Source organism: Ctenocephalides felis, unplaced genomic scaffold (assembly GCF_003426905.1).
Source record: "Ctenocephalides felis isolate EL2017-DRISC unplaced genomic scaffold, ASM342690v1 CF-g0.4_SCAFFOLD_01604, whole genome shotgun sequence".
Taxonomy (NCBI): domain Eukaryota; kingdom Metazoa; phylum Arthropoda; class Insecta; order Siphonaptera; family Pulicidae; genus Ctenocephalides; species Ctenocephalides felis.
Window position 1 is genome coordinate 4,357,444 of NW_020537758.1, and position 27,198 is coordinate 4,384,641.

A 27,198-nucleotide genomic window follows, 5' to 3' on the forward strand; every position below is an offset into this window, starting at 1 on the left:
ATTTTTCACTTTTTTGATAATTCTAATTCTATTTTTTGAATTTGCTCGTCAGTAGAGCCCCTTTTTTGGATCTCATGATTTTCTTTGTCAATAAAGTCCTTTTTTAATTTATAAGAATTTGCTTGTCAGTAGAATCCCTTCTTTGATTTTATGAACTTGTTTGTCAGTAGAGTTTTTTTTTTTATTAATCTCATTAATTTGCTTGCCAATATAGTTCTTTTTTGGTTTTATTAACTTGCTTATTAATTTGCTTGTCAGTAGAGTCCTTTTTTGGATTCCATGATATTTTTGTCAGTAAAGTCCTTTCGTAATTTTTATTTTGCAGGTCAGTAGAGTTCCTTTTTGAGTTAATTTTTTTTAGATTTTATGAATTTGCTAGTCAGTAGAGTCTCTTTCTAGATTTTACGAGTTTGCTCGTCAGTAGAGTCCTTTTTATATTTTATGAGTGCTCCTCAGTAGAGTTCTTTTTTACCTTTCCTTAAGGTAAGTTATAGTAATCGCAAAAAAATCTAAAAAAAAATTATATATCCACGTTTCACTGGTTTCTGAACATTTTAGCATATCTTGGAAAAAATCGATGTATGTGCGCACACAAATTTTTGTCGAACATTTCGGGAACACCGATCAACTGATTTGAATAATTCATTGCGATTGCTAAAAAAAAAATCAAAATTTCCAAAATATTTCAAAATAAATAAACACATTTTTTCCAAAAAAAGTTAATTTTTTCAAAAGTGTAAAAGTTTCCAAAAATTAAATTTTTTTAGAGTTCTAGAAGAAAATTGAATCTTTTTTAAAAAATTAAATTTTTGGTACAGAAAGTTACAGTAATTTGCCTTAAGGCGCGATGCCATACACCACTAGTTGATTTTATAAATTTGCTCATCAGCAGAGTCCCTTGTTTATATTTCATAAATTTGCTCGTCAGTAGAGTTCTTATTTTATTTATATTGTTTTCATAATGTCTCAAATTTTTAAAATCGGTACAGCCGTTTTGGAGGAAAAGTCGACATCGACACATACTTTTTTCAAATTTTTCCATGATTTTTAAAAATAAAAAGAACATTTTTTTACTCTACTTTCCAAAAAAAGAATTTTATTTTCAAAAATTTAAAATTTCTAAAAAATCTATTTTTTTTTTAAATTAAAAAAAAAAATATTTTTTTTTAAAAAAGATGTCATACACGACCAGTTTATTTTATAAATTTGCTCATCAGTAGAGTCCCTTTTTTAGATTTCATGAATTTGCTTGTCAGTAGAGTTCTTTTTATTTTTATTGGTTTCATCTTGTCTTTCGCCAAAACGCGACACATTCTTTTTCCAAATTCGGTCTCATTAGGTTCAGAACAGCTTGAAACGTCGAGAAAACATAAAATTAGCGACATACAAATACACACAAACATACAAATTGACTATTTTATTTACAAAACTAAGCAACAGTTTCTTGTACACTATTTTCACATTGGCTTTTGATTTTTTGTAACAAATATGGAATTTTTTCTCGGTCTCCTAAATTTTTCCAATCGGATATAGAAATCGGTAACACCTTATAGCCTAGGGCTTCCAATGATCGTATCCTTAACTTCACAGTTCCTCTGAGCCTTTGGCAATTTGTTGCATAACAACCATTTGGACAAACTAACAGACAAATTCTGAAAAAAATAAATAAATAGTAATTGATAAAATAAACACATGGCATTTTGTACTTACATTGTACTATCTTCTGGAGCCACAATATCTTCTATAAAAACATTATCTTGGTCCAACGCCGAAGAAATTGGCACGGGTTTACCATTTCTCATAACAATAACGTAATCTATTAATAAAAAAAGAGTGCGCGTAAGGTTCACACGCGAATAAAGTAAAACTTATTTGCTACTGTATAATATGGCATTTAAGTAAAAAATAAATACATCATATAACAATTTGGAATGATGTTTATTAGTAATATGGTAACACCCGCGTTGCACACATTTATTAGTGTCGACCATTATACACATTTATATAATTATAAATTATATATTTATAATAGCATTAAAAATAATTTTGATATTTAAAAATAATAATGTAATTGAAGTCATATATGGCATGATCGGTTTGTCATTGTAATTAGCATTTAGGACTTAAACCTTCATTAGAGAAATGAAGTAATTGCTGATTTATAAATTCTATTAGAGTGGATTATATTAAACAACGCCTAAACAAATATTGTTTTCGCAACTTCACTCATCATGTAATAATTGTGTTTGAATAACTTCATGTAATTAAAATCAACATACATTCATTGACTGCTTGTATTTTTTTACGTTTTCGCTGGCGATATAATCTCATTCTTTAAACAACTGTAATATCTGTCTTGCCTAAGAAATATTTTCTATTTTAATAACTTCAAAAATTTATAAAAACTACGAATAATATAGAAATAATTTCTAATCAATAAACTTACTTTTAGTACAAATGTTTAATTTGTTTTATTATTTTCAAGGAACAGGGTAAAATATTCTTCTGATTCAGGCATTTTTCATTAAATCAAGATTTGTACTACGATGTAACTTTAAAATGTTTATTTATCTATGCCGATTTCTTTGTTGATGCCGGTACGCATACAACGACAGATCTCTATTCACGGACACGACGACTAATCACAATCGACCCGTACAGAAATGATATCATCGAGAGCGAATTACGAATCATTAACACTCGACTCTTATCTTATCTTATCTGCCGTAACGCACTTCCGTTGCATTTGTACGGATTTACACCCTAGTCGCGCCTAAAGAAGTTTTACTTCCAAAATCAAATCAGACATGAATTTTATCATGTTTTGAATGAATGAATGAATGAATTTTATCATTAATCTTACCTATGTAATGTCCCAATTTTGAGTGAACTCCATTTGTAACATATCTCTCGTTTTCCAAAGCATAAATCAAAGCCGTTCTAATCGATGTTACTTCAATAGGTGTATTCTGTAGGGCTATTGCATGTTTTATAATGTCCTGGCTGGGAAAAGGGCCATCGTAACTTGGGCATAAGGTTTTGACTGCTTGGTATAGTTGGAGTATTTGGAAGTGGTCTATCACGTTGAACTCTAAAAATAAAAATAAACTATTGGTGTATGGCTTAAAGAAAATTGCTGAAAATTCACGTACCAAAAATGAAAAACTTATAATTTTTTTTTTTAGAACTCTAAAAAAATTAGATTTTTGATATTTTTAATTTTTTTGAAAAAAAATGACCGTTTTGACTCTACTGACTAGCAAATTCATGAAATCTAAAGAAGGGACTCTACTGACGAGCAAATTTATAAAAACAACTAGTGGTGTAATAGCGTCGTGGTTTAAAGTAAATTGCTGAAACTTCCTGTACCAAAAATTGTTTTTTCTAATTTTTTAGAATCCTAAAAAAAATTAAAATTTCTAAGAAAAAAGTCAATTTTTGTGTTTTTTTAAATTTTCGATAAAATTGACCTCTTTGACTCTACTGACGAGCAAATTCATAAAATCTGAAAAGGAACTCTACTGACAAGTAAACTCATGAAATCTAAAGAAGGGACTCCACTGACGAGCAAATGTATGAAATCAACTAAAGGTGTATGGCATCGTGGCTTAAGGCAAATTGCTGGAACTTCTTGTATCAAAAATTAAGATTTTTAAAAAAGATTCAATTTTCTTTTAAAATTCTGAAAAAAATAGATTTTTGAGATTTTTATATTTTTTGGAACAAATTGACCTTTTTAAAAAGTTTGATTTTTTTTTGTTGGCAGGCAAATTGCTGAAACTTTCCGTACAAAAAATCAAGATTTTTAAAAGAGATTAAATTTTCTTTTAAAACTCTGAAAAAATCGATTTTTGATATTTTTAAATTTTTTGAAAAAATTGACCTTTTTAAAAAATTTGTTTTTTAGCTGGCAGGCAAATTGCTGAAACTGAAAAATTACAATTTTTAAAAAGGATTCAATTTTTTTTAAAACTGAAAAATCAATTTTTGATTTTTTTTAATTTTTTGAAAAAAAGACCTTTTTGAAAAATTTGATTTTTTTTTGCTTGCAGACAAATTGCTGAAACTTCCCGTACCAAAAATTAAGATTTTTAAAAAAAGATCCAATTTTGTTTTAAAACTCTGAAAAAATGGATTTTCGAGATTTTTAACATTTTTGAAAAGAATTGATCTTTTTGAAAAATTTTTTTTTTGTTTTACATTTTCCTCTGTATCAGCGAAACCGTTAGACCTGCCTTTCCAAAAATTTCATCAGTTCTTCATTTCGTCAATATAAATATTATATTTTTGAATCATACAAATCGGTTGACTCGTGTTCCCGAAATCGTCGACGAATATTTGTATCCGCACACACACACACATACACATATACACATACATTTTTTCTAAGGTATGCCAAAATGTTCAGAAAGATAAATAAAATTTTATATATCTTTCTGAACATCTTAAAATATGCTAATGATATATAAAAAAATTCATTTTCGTATTTTTTTGCGATTATTATAACTACGGGAAGATAAAAAAAAATAATTTTGAAAAAAAAATGTACAAAAGCAATTATTTCGTCAACAAAAGCAGAAAGATTTTTGAATCATTCAAATCGGATGCTTAGTTGTCTCAAAAACTGCTTCGTGTCTCCAAAACGGCTAGACCCGCCTTTGCCAGAAACTAATCAGCACATCTCCCTATCAATGGAATGTTTTTTAAACCATTCAAATTGGATGCTCCATTCTCTCAAACACTCGATTTCTATTTTCTGCACTCTTTGCTCCATAACTCCAAAACGTCTGGACCTGCCTTTGCCAAAAACTAATGAGCACATCTCCCTATCAATAGGAATCGAATGTGTTTTATACCATATAAATAGGTTGATCCGTGCGCCCGAAAACGTCGATGAAAAATTGTATCCACACATACATACACACATTCTGAGGTATGCCAAAATGTTCAGAAACCTCTGAAACGTAAAGATATGCAAAAACTTTAATAAAATATATAAGGTTAATATTTTATCATACCTCTTGATAAGAACTTTTCCAAAAACGTAGGGCTGAATATTCGTTCTAGTAATTCATGATTGAATATATCCAAAGAGGCCAATTCGGCAGCACATTTGGTCCAAGGCAGTTCGTCCTTTCCACTTATGAAAATGTCGTTTTGCAAAATTGCTGTTTCTATAGTTTCCCAGTGTTTAGTTTTGTAATCTGCTAAACTCAACGCGTTTACAACTGTTATAAAAATACTTGGACGCCCTGCCGAAAGTCTTTCGGGGTTTTCTTCGATTAATTGGCCGACGTAATCCAAAAATGGAATGTTGACGTAGGACTAAAATAATAATAATAATAATAATAATAATAATATATATATAAATATATACTTACCATCCTGTTAAATTTCTTCAACGTCCACATAGCCTCCGTAAAATTGCACTTGTTAACAATATAATAATGAGCAGCTTTGTCAATAAATTCCTCATCGTAGACATTAAAGTTATCGTGCTTGAAACAATTAACAATTTTACTCAAAGTAATTTCAACATCGCTAAAGCTCATGTCCATAATATCCTTTTTCAGGACACTAAACGAGTTCACCAAAAGTCTTTCATAAGACCTTTCAAAATGTTTCATATCACAAAGTGACCAGACGATACTTTTGGCTGCATTTACTGGTAAATCTTGTCCGTGTAGTGTTAAAGCACTCACAATGCTCTGAATGCAGTTGGAAGGCATCGGAAACTTTGAAGCAAATTGTAAATAGTCTAGTAATTCATTTACATTTTCATGATTTACAACTTTTTGTATTTGCAATTGGAATACTAAAGGAAAGGCTATGAGTAAAGCTTCGACTAAAGGTGTGGTGTCTTTAAGTTTTCTTAATAAAAAGTCTAAGAATATAACTTGGGGTAATGTTAACTCATTCACAGAACTTCTAACTAATTGAAGTAAAGATTGTATTATTGTACTGTTGCCTGGGACGTCCATAAAAATTAGTATTTTCAGGGCTTCAACAGTATCATTGATTTCCATGGCACGACATTCTTGCTTCAGTTTTTTACACAACAATGAAAAGTTTTCGTTTTCAAGTAAATTTTGATCACTAAAAATAGTAATAGAATCATAATTTATACAAAAGTGTGTATGCAGTGTAAAGTTTAGTAAAGTTTAATTACCATCCTTGTTTTTGCAAACTAAACAGTATTTTTAAAGTTTGCATTACGTGATTGCTTTTAAATTGAGGCAAGTGCGGGGAAATTGTTTCTAAGACTTGTCCAGGATTTGAAGCCATTTTTAAGTCTTGGGTTACATTGTCTATACTTACTACTGTATTACGAGCACCTGAAATGTAATATAAATCCTTTATTAATTTAAGAAGGTGAATTTTTAAACTTGCAACTCTTCTGAGTTTCTCATATTTTTTGAAAATAATGTGAAAACTTAAATTTGGGAATGAGGCTAGTTATATTAAAGAGAGGTCTATAAAGAAGATTTTCCAAAAATTTCAAGTAAATTGGTCTAGTAGAACTTAAAAATTTGAATTGAAAAAGCCAGTTTTGAGAAAAAGGTATTTAAAGGAAGGAAACAGAAGAAGATTATCATGGTCAAACAGCTGCATCTCCAAAAATAATTTAAATTAAAAAAATCCTCTTGTACATATATTCTTAAATAGTTAAGCCTAACTACTAACTTAATTAGTTAAAAATATGAATAAAAAAAAGCGAGTTCTGGTATTTCAACACCCTTAAGGAGAAGTTTAGTAAAACCTGCATTGTGAATTTATATTTCATTTTGCAAGTTAATAAATAATAAATCTATTACCTCTGGCTAAATTTATATGTCCCTCTGCAATTCTTATTATCCTGGTCATATGAATCTTCCTGCGATTCAAAATCAAATTTGCAAAATTCATATTTGAAAATACGCGCGTCGGAAACATCACGTCAGTCCCTGCAGATGGCAGCTAAAATGTCCTGACAGCCAGAACTGAAAATGACAGGCAAAATTTTGTAATAAATAGTAGACAATAATTAGCATAACGTAATATCAGATAGTGATTCTACAGTTTTAATTATTTGTGAGTGACAGTCGATTAATTAATATCGTAGTTAATTGTGCAATTGATTAAAAGATGAGCGACATGGAATCGAGCGATGGTAATAGTTCACAGCAGAGCAGAATCGAAAAATTAGGCTTTAAACCCCAGAAAGAGATAATTTATAACAGACTTTTACCTTATTGGGATGAACTGGACGATGAATCGCAGGTATTATTAAGTGACATCAAGGAAAACTTGGCTAAGGCGATACTTAATCGTGAAATGCGGCCAGGGGTCTGTGTATGGACATCTCGATTGATTAGGTAAATAATTAACACCACAATAAATGCACAATTATATTCATTTAATATGTAAGCGAAATGCCTAATTATATAACTTATATTTTACATAACAAATATTAAATTAAATGTTGTACATGCAAGGCTTTTTGCCAAAAGTGCATGGTTAACCTTAAATCCTGAAGATGGCATTTTTAGGAACGGCGCCAAATTTGAATTCAAAAAAATTCGAATTTGAACTGCGGAAATCGATTTTGCGCGGTAAAGGATGATTGTAATTGATAATTGTAAAATTCCGGTAATTCTACAAGAAATACAAACAGTAACAGAAGATAAATATAAGACTAATATAGGAAAATATAAGATCTGTGTACTATATTTAGAAGAAATGCAAACTTTAAAAGAATACAAATGTAGAAATAACTACTACCTTAAGGCAAATTGCTGTAACTTCCCATACTGTAATTAAATATTTGAGGAATCTAAATAGCTAAATCTCAATTTTTTATCTTTTATCTTGACTTAAGAACACCTAGTTCATCATGTTAATGCTTTTTTTAGTGCTAAAATTTATTATTGATTGTTAATGTTTCTGCTATAACAATGCTCTGTTTATTATTTACCTTTCAGATATATTAAAATATATGGATTGAAATTTTCCAAAGAGGATCATGTTGCTTTCATTCATTTGATATTCGAGCTGTGCACGATACCGAAATTAGATCCTACAAAAATTTCGAAGTTCAGTACTCTTCTTACCATGTTATTAAAGTGAGTAATAAAGAAATATTTATAATATATAAATGCTATCATATGATGTGTGATATAATAATAATAATATTTTTATAGAAAAAGAAAAACGTTATCGAGAAACGATTTAGTTTTACCATGGAGGCCTTTGTATAATTTATACTATGATGTTTTAATTAAGTCTGGTGATGAACGACAAATGTATAGATATTTCTCGTAAGTAACTTGTACTTGTCTCAAGTATGTATGCGTGTACAAATGCGTGTATGATTTAATAACTATTAATTTATTTACAAGCAGCAAGTTATACTAGCAAGTTCAGGAAGTTTCAAGTATTATGTAAGTTTGTTGTTTATTATACTATGTGTCGTAACATGTGCTCTATTTTATTAATGGATACATTATTTTTCCTTATGTAATACTTGAAAATTCTGTTTGAGCACTAATTTAATTTCTAGTATTTTAATTTGTAGTTGAATTATTATGTATATAATTGTAGGCCTGAAAAGAAAGCAGACGCTCAGCCAAATGGACTGCAGGCTTTGGTTGCGAAGTATTTTGGTTTGGATTTTGATATATTCCACACGGTCCAAAAAGAAGAACTGTAATTAAACTCAAATTTAACACAAAAGATAATCAACAAGCTTACATTTATGGGCGTATTCTCGGTCAAAAAGCTTACATGAGCGTTTTTTTTAAACTAACCTCCAAATAGTACAAATGTTAAAATATCATTCAAGCATATTATATCAATGTTATCCCCTTAGTGTTGTAACTGAGAATAGACCCTAAATTAAAACTTATTTGTTTACAATGAGCTTGTTAAGTATATTTTGTGCTAAAAGTACGCTTTTATTATCATTTTTTGAAAGATTTTTATTACATAGGTGACTGGTTGGTTGGTTCAAGGTGTTAGTTTCATGGCACATGGATTGTTCATTATATAATAATCATACATTGGGTTTAATTGTAATACTTTTGTACTACATTTAGTCCCAATTTTCAACTTGAAACATTTTTTGTCATATGCAAAATTTTTACTTGTATTTTTAATCAATATTTTCCATTTACAGGAATTTGGCGCAAAGTTTGAAAACCATGATAATTCTGTGTAAGCAGTAAGTATCACAATCTATTAAAAGACTCAAAATTTTTATGTATATATCATTTTTTTGCTGTTTAGTTATTTTGCCAAAGAAGCTACAAGGGAAATTCTAGATGAACTCATTCCGTTGATGTGTCCATTCGATTTAAGAACAATTGAAGAAACAATGGACCTTTTAACCATGTTTCTTCCAACAAGTCTTCCCATTGAATTAAGCCACATTGGACACGAACTCTGGTTCAAGAATTTAATGGATTTGTGGGATAATTCCAACTATGAACACTTCTGGGGAATGGTAATAATAATCACATTATTATAATGTAATTAGTTTACCATATTTTATTATTTCCAGGATGTTCTGCAACTGATGTCTTACCTAGCGATGCACCATATAGGCCACATAGACTGGGAGCCGTACATACCGATGATATTTTCAAGAATTTTACGTAGTTTTGGTTTGCCTGTCGCTTTTAAACAAGTTCCAAATATGAAAAGACATGCTTACGAAGCCAACCATATTGCTTCTTGGATCGTTTCAGTTCTCGGTCCAAAAAGCTCAGGCCAAAAACACTTGGACAACTTCATATCTGCGATTGAGACTTACTTGTATCCTGCAAACAGTGGAAGTATGTGATAAACAATATTTTTTTTACCCGTGTTGACTTTCATACCAAGCAAGATATAAATTTTTTCCCCAGGTTGGGTCTACAGTTTACGTTCAGTGGTTTCAAAACTGCCTCAATTATTCATAGAACGTGTAGCCCGCGAACGTTACAACCAACAATTCTGGGAAAATCCAATCCCCGAAGAACACAAGTTGACCGATGAAGATATCTTAAAATTTGTAGAGTGTTTGAAGCCCATAGCAATGCAGACGATGTTCTCGTCCATGGCTTCCAATGACCAGACATCGATGGTGCAGAGTTTGGCACTTCTTTGTCCAAGTGTTATGATTCCTCCGATTATTGAGAGGATGTATGCCAGTTTGGATTCTTTGACGGAGCCTCATAAGTTGACTTCTTGTATGATTAGTTTGGTATCGGTGGCTAGACCTTTGGTGGATGGTTTTAGGAATGGATATAAGGAAGGACCTACGCATATTTTGCCGCTGCTTTATGCTACATTACCAGGTAATAAAGGACAAATTAATATTTTATTATTTAAATACCTGCGATATAAAATTACATATAAAATGTACAAGCATTTTGCTCGCGACGTTGTACAATTTTTGTTGTATGATTTTTTTTGTGATGTTTTTGTTCCAAAAGTTCATTTCATCAATTTTTTGTTCCCAAAGTTAAAAATTGGTATATGCAGTTTTGTATAGAATTGTATAAGCTATTTTTTTAAGCTTTATTTTTTTGCATATTTTAAACAAAAACCTCAAAAGCGTACTTGTTACTGTACTTGTGCTTGTATTTTGTTCGTCGAGTTATACGATTTTAAACTTTGACGATTTTTTTCGTCATGTTTTTGTTCCAAAAGTTAAAAAATGGTGAATGCAGTTGTGTAGAGAATAATATGCACTTTTTATCTGTATATAACACATTTCAAGTGTTTGAACAAGTTTTTGTACATTTTTAACAAAAACCCCAAAAGCGTACCAACATTTAGTTCGCCAAGTTATACGATTTTAAAGTTAAACCGCATTTTTCGTTATGTATTTGTTCCAAAAGTAGAAAATTCGTACATGCAATTGAGTAGAGAATTTTATAAGCTTTTTATTTTATTAGATGAATGCAGTTTTGTAGAGAATTTTATGCCCTTTTTATCTGTATATGATAAAATACAAGTTTTAAACAAAAACCCCAAAAGCGTACCAACATTTCGTTCACCAAGTTATACGATTTTAAACTTTGACGATTTTTTTCGTCATGTTTTTGTTCCAAAAGTTAGAAATTAGTAAATGCAGTTGGATAGACAATTTTATAAGCTTTTTATCTGCATATAACACATTTCAAGTGTTATAACAAATTTTGCACATTTTAAATTTTTAAAAGTACAAACATTTTGCTCGCTATGTTATACGGATTTAAAGTTAGACGATTTTTTTCGTCATATGTTTGTTCCAGAAGTTAGAAATTGGTAAACGCAATTGCATAGACAATTTTATAAGCTTTGTATCCATATAAAATAAAATACATGTATCTTAACAATTTTTTTTTTAATTTGAAAATTTGCTTTATTTGACTTAAATACATACATTGATTTTTACATAAAGATACAAATTGTATACACCTATTCTGGGAATATCATTATACTATCATAATATAATATTGTTTGCATATATATATATATATATATATATATATATATATATATTTGTTTCAATTAGCTTATATAAGTATGAAAAGAGCTATTAAAAACATACTGCCTTGAAACGTACTGCCATACTGCCGTATCTTAACAAATTTTTGCACGTTTTAAACAAATACCCCAAAATTGTACCAACATTTCGTTCGCCAAGTTATACGATGTTTAAAGTTTGACGACTTTTTTCGTCATGTTTTTATTCCAGAAGTTGGAAATTGGTTAAAGCAGATTTGTAGAGAATTTTATAAGCTTTTTATCCATATAAAATAAAATACATGTACCTTAACAAGTTTTTGCACGTTTTAAACAAAAATCCTAAAAGCTTACCAACATTTCGCTCGCCAAGTTATACGATTTCAAAGTTTGACGACTTTTTCCGTCATGTTTTCGTTCCAAAAGTTGAAAATTGGTAAATGCAGTTTTATAGAGAATTTTATAAGCTCAATATGTTCATAAAATAAAATTTATATTTTAACGTTTTCACTAAAATATATCTCAATTCTCAACTTGTCTTAAGGCAAAATGGCACTTACACTCAGTCCTTTACCCCAACAGGTATAGATGCCAACGACTTCAAGAAATCTCTGGTTACATCACATTTTATTTCAATTTTTGCAATGATGATACCATTTGTGGATTCCTCTCAAGCCTTTCAATACCACAAAAATCTAACCGAGGAGGAACATGCATTGTGCGAAGCCACTGCCGGATTTCAAGACTTTGTTTTGCAATATTTAGATAGGGTAAATAGTAGAACAAATAACTGATTATAAAATACTAGGATTTTAAAATATTTTTTCTATTCTAGATATTTTTACTAATCGAATCTAGTACTTTTGAATCTACTCGCATGGAACAGAATGATACTGATACTGTTCGTAGTCGACTCGAATCAGCTTCTGAGATGACACATGCTTCTACAACGGCTATATTACTTATTCAGTGCTCTCCGGAAATTTATAAGGTGAGATAATTTTAATTTAATTGTTAATAACACATTAATGATGTGCCAATTTGAATCGGACTTTACTTGATTTGAATAGGATTTTACTTAATCGGAATTTATTTGATTCAATCAGGAGTTTATATTTTTCCAATAGGATTTTATTTGATTCGAATCGGACTTTATTTGATTCTAATTGGATTTTATAGATTCAAATTGGATGTTATTAGATTCTAATCGGATTTTACTTGTAATCTGTTTGAAAAAGTTGTAAATTGCCTGAAAATCTTGTGAATTATCGGAAAATGCTGTAGATAGATTCAAAATAAAAGGTTGTCAAATATCTCCCTTCCGCCTTTTTGTATTATAAACCAAGAGGGAGATATTTGACAACCTAATATTGTGAATTATCCAAAATTGGGAGAGTTTCCATCAGAATTTTTACTTGATTCGAATAGGATTTTATTTAATTCTAATAGGTTTTTGATAGATTCCAATTGGATTTTTTGATTCTAATCGGAATGTACTTGATTCGAATTAGACTTCATTTGATTCGAATCGAATTTTACTTGTAATCTATCTGAAAATGTTGTAAATTATATATAAAACGTACAAGCATTTTGCTCGTAATGCTATTCAATTTTAAAGTTTGACGATTTTTTTCGTCATGATTTTGTTCCAAAACTTGAAAATCGGTAAATGCAGTTCTGTAGAGAATTTTATGCACTTTTTATCTATATATAATAAAATTTAAGTTATTTAACAAGTTTTTGCTCATTTTGAACAAATGCCAAAAAACGTACAGCAATTTCATTTGCAATATTATACAATTTTAAAGTTTGACGATTTTTTTCGTCATGTATTTGTTCCAAAACTTGATAATCGGTAAATGCAGTTTTGTAGAGAAGTTTATAAGCTTTTTACGTACATAAAATATCAGAAAGCACGAACATTTTGTTTGCAAATCCATACAATTTTCAAACATGATAATTTTTTTCAAAATGTTTTTGTTCCAAAATTTGAAAATCGGTGAGTGACGCATTGAAGAGAATTTTATAAGCTTTTTATCTGTATATAATAAATTTCAAGTGCTCTGACAAGTTTTTGCGTATTTTAAATAAATGCCAAAGAAACGTACAACAATGTTATATAATTTTAAAGTTTTACGGATTTTTTTGTCATGTTTTTGTTTCAAAACTTAAAAATTGGTAAATGCAGTTTTGTAGAGAATTCTATAAGTTTTTTAGCTGTATATAACAAATTTTTAGTGTTCTAACAAGTTTTTGCACATTTTAAACTATTGTCGAAAAACTTACAGACATTATGTTAGTTATATATTCATTCGAATTTTTATCCGAATCGGCACATTACTAACTATTACCATTATTACTATTTCAATTCCTTTGTGTCTATTTCCTCCAGGATGCTTTGCGAAAATTATTTTCATTCGCAACAACAAAGCGTTTTGAGATCAAAGTTTCCGGGCAGTTCATGGCATCAATTTGCAAAACGTTCTCCATTATCAACGGAGAAGAAACTTTAAAACTATTTGTGCCTTATTTAATTCAATCTATAAACGAAAAATTTGCTGAACATGAAAACATTCAAACCGAAGAAACCATTGACATGGAATGTTTGTACCACATGCAATTATTAGGAGCTGTCCTGGACACAAATGGTACCTGCATTCTGCCTTATTTAAAAGATGTCCTAGCAATTCTTGATGTGGGTTTACATATGGCATGCAGGGATGCTTCGAGTTCTTCAGCTCATATTTTGAGAGTCATTTTATCCAATTTGACGAATATTTTGATATTGGATTTTAAAAGTAGTCTCAACATCCACAAACCGATCAGTGAGTACTTGTCCATTCGAGAATGGGGCTACAGGCCTGATGATATCATGGATGCTAATTTAAACTGGCATGTGCCAAATGATGATGAAATCAAAGCTGCCAAGGAAATTGTTTTGAGATATCTACCCAAAGAACTCGAGGATATTGAAAGGTATTCAAATGGTGACTTGGAGTTGAAACGACAGGATTTGCTGAAGAAACTGAGTGTTATCATGGAAATTCTGACTGGGGCTTCTTTGATATTCCCGATTTGGGAGGAGAAGGCTCTTGATTTGTAAGTAATAATAATATTAGACCACTGCACCTACACGACTCTACACAAAATTTTTTGTTTGCTTAGATATACCATTTATTCATATAAGTGGACTTGTCACTGATTTTTTGGCAAAGTTTTTGTTCCAAAAGTGGAAAGTTGGTAAATGTAATTGTGTAAAGACTTTTATAAGGTTTTTATCTATATAAAATAATATTTATGTATTTGAACAAGTTTTTGCACATTTTAAACTATTGTCAAAAACGTACAGGCATTTTGTTTGAAAAGTTAGATGATTTCAAAGTTCGACGATTTTTTTTTTTGAAATATTTTCTTCCAAAAGTTCATTATTAGTAAATACAGTTGTTGAGAGAATTTTATGAACTTTATATATATATCAAATAATATTTATGTATTTGAACAAGTTTTTGCACATTTTTAGCAAATATCAGAAAATATACAGATATTTTGTTTGCAAATTCATACGCTTTTGAAATTTGACGATTTTTTTCGCAAAATTTTTGTTCCAAAGTTGAAAATTGATAAATGCAGTTGTGTGGAGAATTTTGTAAGCTTTTAAACGGAATAAAATAAAATTTATGTATCTTAACAAGTTTTTGCACATTTTAAGCAAATTGTAAAAAAAAACGTACCAACAATTGTTATTAATCATTTTCCTTCAGGAAGTTATTAATATAGCAACTAGCGACCACTGCACCTCCACGACCCTACACAAAAAATAAATTTTAAACTTAGTTGCTAATACACATTAATAATAACAGGTAAAAGTATTTTTTTTTATCCAGGGTGGAAAGTGTGTTACCCCAAAAGGACTTTGTGACGTGCACTGGAGCAAAACACGAATTGCATTTACCAAATGGTGAAAATATACGAAAGGCAATAATACGATGTCTTGATAAATTGCAGAAGAAGCTTTTGGACAACTCTGCTGACGACATCAAATCTTTGATAGCCTTAAGCTCCGTAAATCTCTTATTAATACATAATAAATTTAATATATCCTTTACCATATGTCTATTTTCTTTTTAGATATGGGAGACGGTGTTGTTCCGGAAGCCTCGTTTTGGACACATCGATAATTTGCAGCGTAATTTTAAAATAATGAAAAGGATTTTGTATGATAAGTTGACCGATAAGAAAAGACATACCAGGCATATGATTGTGGAAAGGACTCGTATGCAACATGAATTCAGATTGGAATCTGATCAGCAGAAATTGACTGCTACTCATTCTTTGGTTCTGCACAATTTGCTGGAACTTAGCACCAGCTATTACAGCAGCGTAAGTAGAAATAATAAAATAAGTTCATTTTTTAAATTTATAATCTGAACTTGTTGGCAAACATAAAAAAGTAGATGTATATGTGTGTGTGTGTTTGTGTATAGATGTATGTATGTGCGGATACAATTTTTTGTTGGCGAAACGTTAGAAAATGTATAAACTTTTAAGCGATTTTCAAGTTCAACGATTTTTTTCGCACAGTTTTTGTTCTAAAAGTTGAAAATGCATAAATGGAATTGTATGGAGAATTTTATAAGCTTTTTATCTGTATAAAATAAAATTTATGCAATTTAACAAGTTTTTGCACATTTTAAACAAATTAAAAAGACGTGCAAGCACTTTGTTAGCAAAGTTATTCGATTTTCAAGTTTAACAATTTTTTTTAGTCAAGTTTTTGTTCCAAAAGTTGAAAATTGGTAAATCCATTTGCATAGAGAATTTTATAAGCTTTTTATCTGTGTAAAAAAATATATGTTTGCTAACCAGTTTTTGCACATTTTAAAAAAATGCACAAACATTTCTTTTGCTAAGTTCTACGATTTTAAAGTTTAACGATTTTTTCATAAAGTTTTTGTTCCAAAACTTGGAAATTGGTAAATGCAATTGTGTAAAGGATTTTATGAGCTTTGAAACTGTATAAAATAATATATATATATTTTCTAACAAGTTTTTGCACATTTTAAACAAAAGCCCTAAAAGCGTATTTGTTACTAAACTTGTACTTGTATTTTGTTCGCTCAGTTATACGATTTTAATGTTTGACGATTTTTTCCCCAAAGTTTTTGTTAATTAAAGTAAAATTTATGTATTTTAACAAGTTTTTGCACACTTTTAACAAATATCAGAAAATGTACAAACTTTTCGTTCGCTAAGATATACGATTTTCTATTTCAACGATTTTTTTCACAAACTTCGTTCTAAAACTTGAAAATTGGTAAATGCAGTTATGTAGAGAATTTTATAAGCTTTATATCTATATAAACTAAAATTTATGTATTTTAAGAAATTTTTGCACATTTTAAACAAACGCCAAAAACTTTCCCACTTTGAACACTTTCCCAGAGTTCATTGATTTTTTCCCAAAGTTTTTGTTCCAAAAGTTGAAAATGCATAAATGCAATTATGTAGAGAATTTTATAAACTTTTAAACTGTATAAAATTAAATGTATGTATCCCAACAAATATTTGCACATTTGTTGCCAAAAGCGTGCAACATTTGTATTACGTTTTTAATAATCTATTTGAATAAATATTTATTGATCATTTATTATTTATCATATTTTTGTAGGTAAGAAAACATGCTCAATCTCAATTCCTGAAAGTCTTATCCACAATACCATATTCTTATATAGATATATTGCCGAAGTTAGTCGAATATTTATCCATCGACAGTACTGAACAGCACGAAAAATTCAAGGTACAAAATAATACAAATATAAATTACCGAATATTATTTTTAGTTACTAATTATTTATTTTTATTCAAGGGCGTTTTGTATTTACTAATATTGATGAAACACAGATCTCTAATTTGCAAATTTGATTGGAATGTAGTATCACAATTGTGGCCAGCTTTACTTAAATCAAAACCGTCTGAGAAACCTTCAATTGTTGGGTAAGGTAAAAGATACATAAATGCTTTAAATATCACTTAATACTTGTTTTAATTTTTTCCAGACTCATCGATACTTGTAAAGACATTGTGCACAAATATTTTCCAACAATTATACTTACTGTAGAGTTTCCCAAAGCTTTAATAACATCCGCAGAGAATTTATTAAAATTGAGTTCTGGTCAAGGTGCAGGAGATGGTCTTATTAAATTTCCAGATGAAAATGCGAGTTTGGAATATTGTCGGAAAATCAACGAAGCAAATCTCAGGACATATCACAAACTACTTGATGATATTCTTACTGTTATACAAAACCCCAATGTGTAAGTATAATATATTAAATTTCACACAAACTATTTTTTGTACAAACATTTCGTTGGCCAAGTTATATGATTTTAAGTTTGACGATTTTTTTGGTCATGTTTTTGTTTCAAAAGTTGAAAATTGGTAAATGCAGTTGTGTAGAGAATTTTATAAGCTTGTTATCGGTATAAAATAAAATTTGTGTATTTTAAGAAATTTTTGCACATTTTCAACAAATGCCAAAAAACGTACAGACATTTTGTTTGAAAAGTTAGATGATTTCAAAGTTTAATGATTTTTTTCCTAAAGTTTTTGTTCCAAAAGTTGAAAATTGGTAAATGCAGTTGTGTAGAGAATTTTATAAGATTTTTGTCTATATAAATTAAAATATATGTATTTTAAGATTTACAAGTTCACTGATTTTTAGGCAAAGTTTTTGTTCCAAAAGTTGAAAATTGGTAAATGCAGTTATGTAAAGACTTTTATAAAGTTTTCATCTATATAAAATAATATTTGAACAAGTTTTTGCACATTTTGCACATTTTTCATCAAAGTTTGAGAAAATATTACAGTCAAAATTTGTGTCAAAAGATGCTTTTATTAAAATCAATTATTAACATTATTTTATCAATTTATTAAAATTTAAAATAATAAGCTACAATTTTAGGACGTGTCTGTGCAATATAATCAATACAATTACAGTTAATTTAAATGTGTTTGAGAAAATTCTATTTGAAATCACAATGTTCAGATTTAATTGATAGCGATAACTTTATTTCTGAAATAAACAGTAGACTAATTTTATCTAAATATCCAAATCTCAATTTCGATTGATTGAGTCAATTCTTTCACATTTCGGGAAGTTCATGCAACTTGCCTCAAAGCTAAATGCCACTTTCATCTAGTTTTTGTTTTTTCTTTTACATTTGTTTTTTCTTTTAGCCATTGGAGGTATGTCAATACTGGTCTATCGATGGCACGTGACTTGGGTCATTTCGATCCTGGTGCAAAATATTCTGCAAAATGCGTCAGGTTTTTCCTGCACGAATTGATCTGTGGTGTCCTGGAAAGACGAAAAATTGCCATTCGACTTATGAATTTAGTTATGCAACAACATAAACGCAAACACAAGATTGTTGAAGTTGATAAAACACAATTAATCGAGTCTGGACAGGATCAGAAAAATTGCAACGATGATGTAATGGAAATTACAAGTTGGGGTGAGATAAATTACTTTTACATAATATTTATTTCTACATCTATATTATTTTTTTCTACATCTATCTTTTATCTATTAGGTTTAAGACCAGACAACTCCTGGTTGTGTTACAACAGTACAAATATTCCCAAATGTGAAAAAGAATGGAACGATATGCGAGTTCTCAAGAATCCGTCCATGGGCTATACTAAATGGCCTAAGGTTTTAAAAATTTATGCACCATTATCTGAACAGCCTAATCCTGATCGTACCAGGGATGAACTTAATGATGTTGAACGAGAGATATATGACTTTTTTATGGATAAAGAGAATATGGACAAGCTTGTAAAGTATTTGTCGATAGAAGATAAGAAGGGACAGGATAAATTTAATAGCCATCGATTTTTATTCTTCAAGGTAAGGGGTAAAAGAATCATACATACGAGGTGTGTTCAAAAAGTACCCGGAATTACTAATAATTAAATTTCGCGGGTCTGGAGTGTCTGATTGTCAAAATTTTTTTTTTATTGTGTTGGTATACATGCCCCTAAAGTATGATGAAATTTTCAGCTATATTCACTGTTTACTTTGTCTGTGGTAGTCGCTAAGGTTCGACGTGTTTTTCTGAGCTCGGCGATTTTTACAATGGAAGAATTGAAAAGTCAAAGAATTTGTATTAAATTTTGCGTAAAAAATGAAATAAAGTGTTGCAAAGTGCAAAAATTCACCAGATATGGCTCCGTGTGACTTTTTCCTATTCCCAAAGTTGAAGAGACCCATGAAAGGACGGCGGTTTTCCTCGATTGAAGAAAATCGCCGAGAGTGCTCAAGGACATATCAAAAAGTGAATATCAAGGGTGCTTCGAAAATTGGAAAAAACGCTGGCATAAGTGTATTATATCTGGGGGGGACTACTTTGAAGGGGACCACATTAATGTAGACGAATAAATAAATATTTTTTTGAAAAAACGAAAATTCCGGGTACTTTTTGAACAGACCTCGTACATACATATATATGTATATATATATATAGATATATTGTTTTATTGTTTAATGATGAAAGATTTTATTGTTTAATGATGAAATATTTATTTGAAACAAATTAAAAGCAATAAATAATTAACTATTTTTTATGTACGTTTTGACACTGTATGTGTGTCATCATTCAGCAGGTCGAACAAATTCTAAATAATATTTTAAAAAGTTTAAAAAAAAGCACGATTACTAGAAACCAGGAAGAAAATAACTTTAAAATCATATGGTTTTGCAAGCAAAATGTTTGTACTTTTTTGACATTTGTTTAAAATGTGTAAAAACTTGTTAAAACACATAAATTTTATTTGCTATTGATAAAAAGTTTATAAAAATCTTCACATAACTGCATTTACCACTCTTCAACAAAAATATTTTGAAAAAAATCATCAAACTTGAACATCGTATAACTTGGCGAACGGAATGTTTGTATGCTTTTGAAGATTTTGTTTAAAATTTGCAAAAACTTATTAAAATACATAAATTTTATTTTATATCAATAAAAAGCTTATACAATTTTTCATACAACTGCATTTACTAATTTTCAACTTTTGGTACAGAAACATTTTGAAAAAATCGTCGAACTTGAAAATCGTATGGATTTGTAAATGAAATGTAGTACGCTTTTGGGGTTTTTGTTTAAATTGTGTAAAAACTTGTTAAAATAGATAAATTTTATTTTAAATAGTTAAAAAGCTTATAACATTCTCTAAACAACAGCATTTACCACTTTTCAACTTTTGGAACAAAAACATTTTGAAAAAAATCGTCAAACTTTAAAATCGTATAGATTTGCAAACAAAATATTTGTACATCTTTTACCAATACTTCATTCATATATCACTTATCTTTTTAGAGTTTATTTAGAGACTTCGGTACAGCATTTTTGGACCAAGTCGTTGACCATTTAGAAAAATTAGTTGTATCAACAGAAGAGAGCCACCAAAGGGCTGGTTCTGAAATGTTATCAGGGCTGATCAAAGGGTCTAAACATTGGTCATTTAGTATGGTGGAACGGTTGAAGGAAAAAGTCTTGCCTATTATACAAAACGCTTTGAATTCTACCATGCCAGAAACTATAATGGATTGGAGTAAGATAATTGAATAGGAATAATAATTACAATTGTAATTTGTGAGAATTAATAAGATTTTTTTTGCTTTTGTAGGTGTATGTTTTGCAACTGCTGCACATGACCCGAGAAAACAATATTGGTTGATCGAGACGTTGATGGATAATCCGTTGAGGTAATATATATTTGTTTATACTTGTGTTATATATATATATATATATATATATATATATATATATATTAGGTTGTCAAATATCTCCCTTCCGCCTTTTTGTATTATAAACCAAGAGCAAAAAAGCGGAAGGGAGATATTTGACAACCTAATATATATATAAATATATATATTAATACAAAATTAAATAATTAATTTCTTGAAAGAGAAGTTTTGTTTGAGATATTTTGTTTGCAATGTAATCGTGTAAGATTTTCAAATTCAATGATTATTTTAGCAATGTTTTTGTACCAAAAGTTGTAAATTGGTCAATGCAATTATGTAAAGAATTTTATAAGCTTTTTTTCATATAAAATAAACCAAATGTATTTTAACAAGTTTTTGCACATTTTTAACAAATACTAGAAAACGATTTTTTTATTTTAAATCTAACGATTTTTTTCTCAATTTTTTTGTTCCAAAAGTTAAAAATTGGTAAATGCAGTTGGGTAAAGTATTTTATAAACTTTTCAAATACCTAATATAAAATTTATTTATTAACTTCCCGAAGGAGAAGTTTATGTTTTCATCAAAAAATCCGATTCGCTAATTTTATGTTTTCTCGACGTTTCAAGCCATTCTGAATCGAATGAGACCAAATTTGGAAAAAGTGTGTGTGTGTGTGTGTGCGTGTGCACCAACAGATTTTTTGCCGTAAATCGCCGTTTTCTCGAAAACGGCTGGACCGATTTCAAAAATTTAAAAGCCATTCGATGTATCTCGATGAGGACTATTATTTGTCAGCTTTGTGCGACGATCGGCCAAGCCCTTTCTTCGTAAATAGCAGAGAAGTGAAAAGTTTTTCGTCCACGTTTTAGCCCGCAATTCTGAATCGATTTTAAAAATTCAAAAATCGTTCGAAAGATATTGGTTGGAAATCGACCTGATTATTTTTTGGTAGAGATCGGCCGGGCCGTTTTCTTGTAATAAAGTTTTTAAAAAAAAAAATTCTACGATTTTTATGATTATTTTTTTGACGGTAGATACCATAGTCTTCTATATCATACTAAAATATTACGGCCCTACGACAACTGGTTCAGCTTTAAAAATTCGTCAAAGTTTGCAAAAATTGGTATCGTTTTTTTGGCATTTGTCAAAATTAGACTTTTGATCGACGTTTTCTCAAAAACGCCTGAACCGATTTTAGAAATTTAAAAGCCATTTGATGTATGTCGGTGAGGACTATCGTTTGTCAGTTTTGTGTGACAATCTGCCAAGCCGTTTCTTTGCAATTTGAAAAAAAGTGTTAAACTTTTCGTCCACATTTAAGCTCATCCTATCGAACCGATTTTAAAAAATCAAAAACTGTTCGAAAGATATTAGTTGGGAATGGTACTGATTAATTTTAGGTGAAAATCTACCGAGCCGTTTTCTTGTAATTAACTGTTGAAAAAAAAATTTAAGCCGTTTTTCATGGAACTTTTTTTGGCGATATACATCATGGTCTTATAGAACTTGCTGTAATATTACGGCCTTACAACAAGTAGTTTAATTTTAAAAATTCGTCAAACTTTGCTAAAATTTTTATCGTTTTTTTTAAAGTAGGATTGATGAAGTATATTACTTACTCATTTTTTTTTGATTAAGTCGATTATTTACACATATCGGGAAGTTCATGTAACTTGCCTCAAGGCTAAATACCAAACAACTAGTTTAAACAAGTGTTTGCACATTTTAAACAAATACCCAAAAAGTGTACAAACATTTTGTTTTCAAATCTATACAATTTTTAAGTTTGACGATTTTTGTTCCAAAATTTGAAAGTTGGTAAACGCAATTTAGTAGATAATTTTATAAGCTTTTTATCTATATAAAATAATCTATATGTATTTAAACAACTATTTACGAATTAAATATGAAATGTAAAAAAAAGTAACGGACATTTTAAGTATAACATAAACCAATTTTGACTTCACGATATTTTTGTTAAAAAAATTAATACACACTTGTAGAAAATTAAATATTACTAATTATAATTTTGATTTATCATTTAATAATGTGTTTTATTATCTTTTTACAGAAATAGTTCATCACATATCGACTGTGGAAGATTGTACGTTTTACAAGGTGTTCTGCATCAACATTTATGGAAATCTTCAGAATCTTTAAGAAAATTATTAGAGTACATAAAACCACACTTGAGTCACCAATTTCAAAATGTACGCGAACGTATATCCAGGTAAAAAAATAATACAACATTCTATATCATATTTACTACCATTAACATATTTACTAAAGTTTTATATCCTTTCCAGTCTTTTAGTAAATGTGATGGACTGCGATTCAACAATATCCAACCTTCAAGACATAGTTTCTCCGAAGATGTCTGAAATCATTGACTTTGTTTTGCCACAATTTAAAATATTGCAAGAGTCGAATGAAACAAATGGTGGTGTTAAAAATTGCACGAATAATTCTCGTGTCGATGTAGTAAATGATTTGAACAGTCTCAGTTTAATCGATGGTGATCGAGCTGTTGCAATTAGATTGTTGAAAACAGGTAAATGGTAATGGATATATGTATATATATATATATATATATATATATATATATATATATTACCACTCATAATTGTTTTCTTACCATTTTAGTTCTGAAGTGGTTAACAGTGGCTTTCCACATATCTCAATATCCAGCTCGTGAATCCTTCTACAAACTTTTACCAATTGCTTGTCGATTGGAAAACAGTGAGCAAGACTCCGAATTGGCAACATATTGTGGCAACTTCATCAGTTCTTTGGCACAAGCCTATCATCCTTCGTATATGTTGAATGAAGCTTTGCATTCAATAGAAAATGTAAGTAGAGATATTTTTTATATAACTTAAAGGTCTGTGGGTAAAAGTGTTTGTCGACATAATTTCAAAATCAAGTAAAGTACGGTGTTTTATAGCGATGCTATTTTAAAGTAGGGGGCAAAATATGTGCAACCAGACATTAAATTGGATTATTTCTTAACTTGGGCGACGATGATATCACGAGATAAGTGACTACATTGTTAGTTTAACAACATTAACAATGTTTTTTTCCTAGTTATGGTTTTGAGCACTGTTGTTTAGTTTAGTTTAAGATACTTTAAAATCATTTTTATGGATACTTCATTTAAATATTTTTTAATATCTATCGTTAAATTCGATTTAGATTCAAGTTTTTTTCAAAGAAATATCAAATTTACCAAATTTTTGCTCATTTTAAATTATAGTTAAAAAACGTACTAACATTTCGTTCTCTGATTTATACGATTTTAAAGTTTGACAATTTTTTTTGCAATGTTTTTGTTCCAAAAGTTGAAAATTGGCAAAAACAGTTGTTTAAAGGATTTTATAAGCTTTTTATAAATATTTTTATTAATATTTTTACAAATTCTTGCACATTTTTAACAAATTTCAGAAAACGTACAAACATTTAGTCCGCAAATCCATACAATTTTGAAGTTCGACGATTTTTTTCATCATGTTTTTGTCTCAAAAGTTGAAAATTAGCAGAAGCAGTGGCTTAAAGAATTTTATAAGCTTTTTATACAAATGAATTAATTTATAAGTGTTTTAACAAGCTTTTGCACATTCTAAACAAAGTACAAAGCTTTTGTTTGCAAAGTTATATAAGAGAGTTAAGATTTTAAAGTTTGACCATTTTTTTCACAACGTTTTTGTTCCAAAAGTTAAAAAATTGTGAATGCAGTTTTGTAGAGAATTTTATAAGCTTTTTATCTATATGAAATAAAATGTATGTATAAAGTTTTTGCACATTTTTAACAAATGCCCGAAAAAGTACAAACATTTTCTTTGCAAAGTTATGCGATTGTAAAGTTTGACGATTTTTTTCGTCATGTTTTTGTTCCAAAAGTTGAAAATTAGTAAATGCAGTTGTGTAGAGAGTTTTATAAGCCTTTTATCTATATAAAATAAAATAATTTATAAGTATTTCAACAAATTTTTGCACATTTTTAACTATTGTCAAAAAACATACAAACATTTTATCTGCAAGTTCATATTATTTTGAAGTCCAATGATTTTTTGTATGTGTTTTTGTATGTGTTTTAACAAGTTTTCGGCTACATTGCCAAATTATTAACAAATTATTCTTGTTGCTAGATTTTGAGCACTGTTGTTTAGTTTACGATACCTCAATATAATTTATTTGTTTTGTGAGATATATTGTTATTTTCAAGTTAGATTCAAAAGTTGAAAAGAACCAGATCACAAATTTTTGAAAAATAGCTATAAAACATAAATTATCTGGTTGATAACACTGTTTGATATGTGTTATCTAATACTTTAATATATATTTATTATTTCAGATAACTTCTACCGGTGTATGGTGGTCCAGATGCAATGCTTTAGATTTTATGCAAGTTATGGTTTTCCATAACATGTCTTCACTTCTTTGCGAAGTTGATCATGTCAGAAAAGTTCTAAATATTGTCTTAAGTTTACTCGAGGATTCCAGGTTGGAAGTACGTGAAAAGGCTGGACAAGTTTTGTGCGGGTTATTGCACTGCAACTTTATTTTGGAACAGGAACAATTATTGGTAAGGAGGATAAAAGACACAAATTCTTGACTTTCAAATAAATTACAATTTATTACTGTTATCTATTATTACTGTGTCTATTATTTTTTAGGATAATTTTAAAATGAAGTCCAAGACTAAGTTGCGCAAAATTCGGGAAAGAGCAGGAACTAAAAATGCAGCTGCAGATAATATGGAAACTGTGAGCACAGGATTTAGTCCTCATTGGGAAGGAATGTCTGTAAGGACTCGTCACACGGCTGTTCTAGGAATGTGTGCCTTTATATCTGCTTATCCTTACGATGTGCCTGATTTTATGCCAGATGTATTCGCCCAATTGGGAGTACACCTGAATGACCCTGAACCCATTCCAGTAAGTATGAAAGACAAGTATAAAAGACAAGTTTCATACTTAATCCATGTATTAATTTATTTCTTTTCCCCAGTCTACAATTAGAAAAACACTAGGTGATTTCAAACGAACACATCACGATAATTGGGAAACACACAAATTGAAATTCACAGACGAACAATTGACAGTACTCGGTGAATTGGTTGTTCCTCCCTCTTATTATGTATAACAGGTAAGTAATATTCATAATACTTATTAATTTATTTATACTAGTTTTGGTAAAAACTCCAAATTTATTTTTCAGTACCTGATATTAGATCTATTATTTAATAAAAGACATATTAATTATAATAGTTTAATTTAATGCATACTTATAATATAATCAGGTTGTTGATGGTGATTTTTGTGTAAGGTGTTATGTTTAGATTGTTTTTATAATATATTATTGTACTTTATTAAAATGTAACGAAAGGATAAAGGAGTTTTTTTTTACTATATATTTTTATGTATATATATGATATTGAACTTCGTTATATTAACGCGGTTTTAACAGCTACATTTCTTGCAATTCTTATATATTTTGTAAAAACTTACTAGAATACTTTTATTTTATTTTATATAAATCAAGAGCTTATAAAATTCTCAACTTAATTGCATTTACCAATTTACAATTTTTGGAACAAAAACATGACGCAAAAAATCGTCAAACTTTTAAATCGTATAACCTTGCAAACAAAATGTTTGTACGCTTTTGAGGTTTTTGTTTAAAATGTGCAAGAACTTGTTAAAATACATAAATTTTATTTTATTCAGTTTATTTGGGGTATATTTTTAATAATTTACAGAAAGTTAGGTTAGGTACTAAAATTTAAATAAATTCAAATCGCTTGTTGGAGATGTGTTCAAGAGATGATAAATTAAAAGATAAAAAAATATTTTATCATATAAATGACACATTTTGCCCAATATTTAATATAATCACTGTAAAATATTTGATTATATAAAATTAATATTAAATTAATTAAATAAATAATAGATATTTGAAATGAAATAAACTTC

The 27,198-nt window shown here is 29.1% G+C and overlaps 2 protein-coding genes across 2 annotated transcripts; one reads left to right on the forward strand and one right to left on the reverse strand.

The window, feature by feature from the left end:
- Nucleotides 1-1,429: 1,429 nt before the first annotated feature.
- Nucleotides 1,430-7,366, reverse strand: LOC113372888. Its single transcript, XM_026613226.1, has 8 exons — nucleotides 7,229-7,366; nucleotides 6,816-6,980; nucleotides 6,170-6,335; nucleotides 5,382-6,096; nucleotides 5,019-5,325; nucleotides 2,864-3,091; nucleotides 1,711-1,816; nucleotides 1,430-1,652 (listed from the first exon to the last, which is right to left on the reverse strand). The coding sequence occupies exons 2-8, from the start codon at nucleotides 6,931-6,933 to the stop codon at nucleotides 1,430-1,432; spliced, it is 1,863 nt and encodes a 620-aa protein (XP_026469011.1). The 5' UTR covers nucleotides 6,934-6,980; nucleotides 7,229-7,366.
- Nucleotides 6,997-26,607, forward strand: LOC113372250 (proteasome activator complex subunit 4A-like). The gene is made up of 27 exons (XM_026612574.1): nucleotides 6,997-7,355; nucleotides 7,962-8,102; nucleotides 8,181-8,297; nucleotides 8,581-8,685; nucleotides 9,155-9,199; nucleotides 9,265-9,481; nucleotides 9,539-9,812; nucleotides 9,885-10,316; nucleotides 12,055-12,242; nucleotides 12,308-12,463; nucleotides 13,865-14,571; nucleotides 15,357-15,534; nucleotides 15,601-15,852; nucleotides 17,141-17,269; nucleotides 17,339-17,466; nucleotides 17,529-17,786; nucleotides 18,709-18,986; nucleotides 19,065-19,381; nucleotides 20,853-21,087; nucleotides 21,163-21,241; nucleotides 23,298-23,456; nucleotides 23,533-23,777; nucleotides 23,870-24,075; nucleotides 25,578-25,808; nucleotides 25,900-26,160; nucleotides 26,234-26,371; nucleotides 26,444-26,607. Exons 1-26 carry the CDS (start codon nucleotides 7,126-7,128, stop codon nucleotides 26,366-26,368), a joined length of 5,703 nt encoding a protein of 1,900 aa, XP_026468359.1. The 5' UTR covers nucleotides 6,997-7,125; the 3' UTR covers nucleotides 26,369-26,371; nucleotides 26,444-26,607.
- The last annotated feature ends 591 nt before the right edge of the window (nucleotides 26,608-27,198 follow it).

Excerpts from the sequence above, each read along its gene's own strand:
- LOC113372888 (XM_026613226.1), bottom strand. The coding sequence starts at position 6,933 with ATGTTTCCGACGCGCGTATTTTCAAATATGAATTTTGCAAATTTGATT. Across the intron at positions 6,097-6,169 it reads AGTTTGCAAAAACAAGGATG|TGATCAAAATTTACTTGAAA; the intron begins GTAATTAAACTT and ends TACTATTTTTAG. Across the intron at positions 1,653-1,710 it reads GCTCCAGAAGATAGTACAAT|AATTTGTCTGTTAGTTTGTC; the intron begins GTAAGTACAAAA and ends TATTTTTTTCAG.
- LOC113372250 (XM_026612574.1), top strand. The coding sequence starts at position 7,126 with ATGAGCGACATGGAATCGAGCGATGGTAATAGTTCACAGCAGAGCAGA. Across the intron at positions 17,467-17,528 it reads GAGAAACCTTCAATTGTTGG|ACTCATCGATACTTGTAAAG; the intron begins GTAAGGTAAAAG and ends AATTTTTTCCAG. Across the intron at positions 18,987-19,064 it reads AATGGAAATTACAAGTTGGG|GTTTAAGACCAGACAACTCC; the intron begins GTGAGATAAATT and ends TTTATCTATTAG.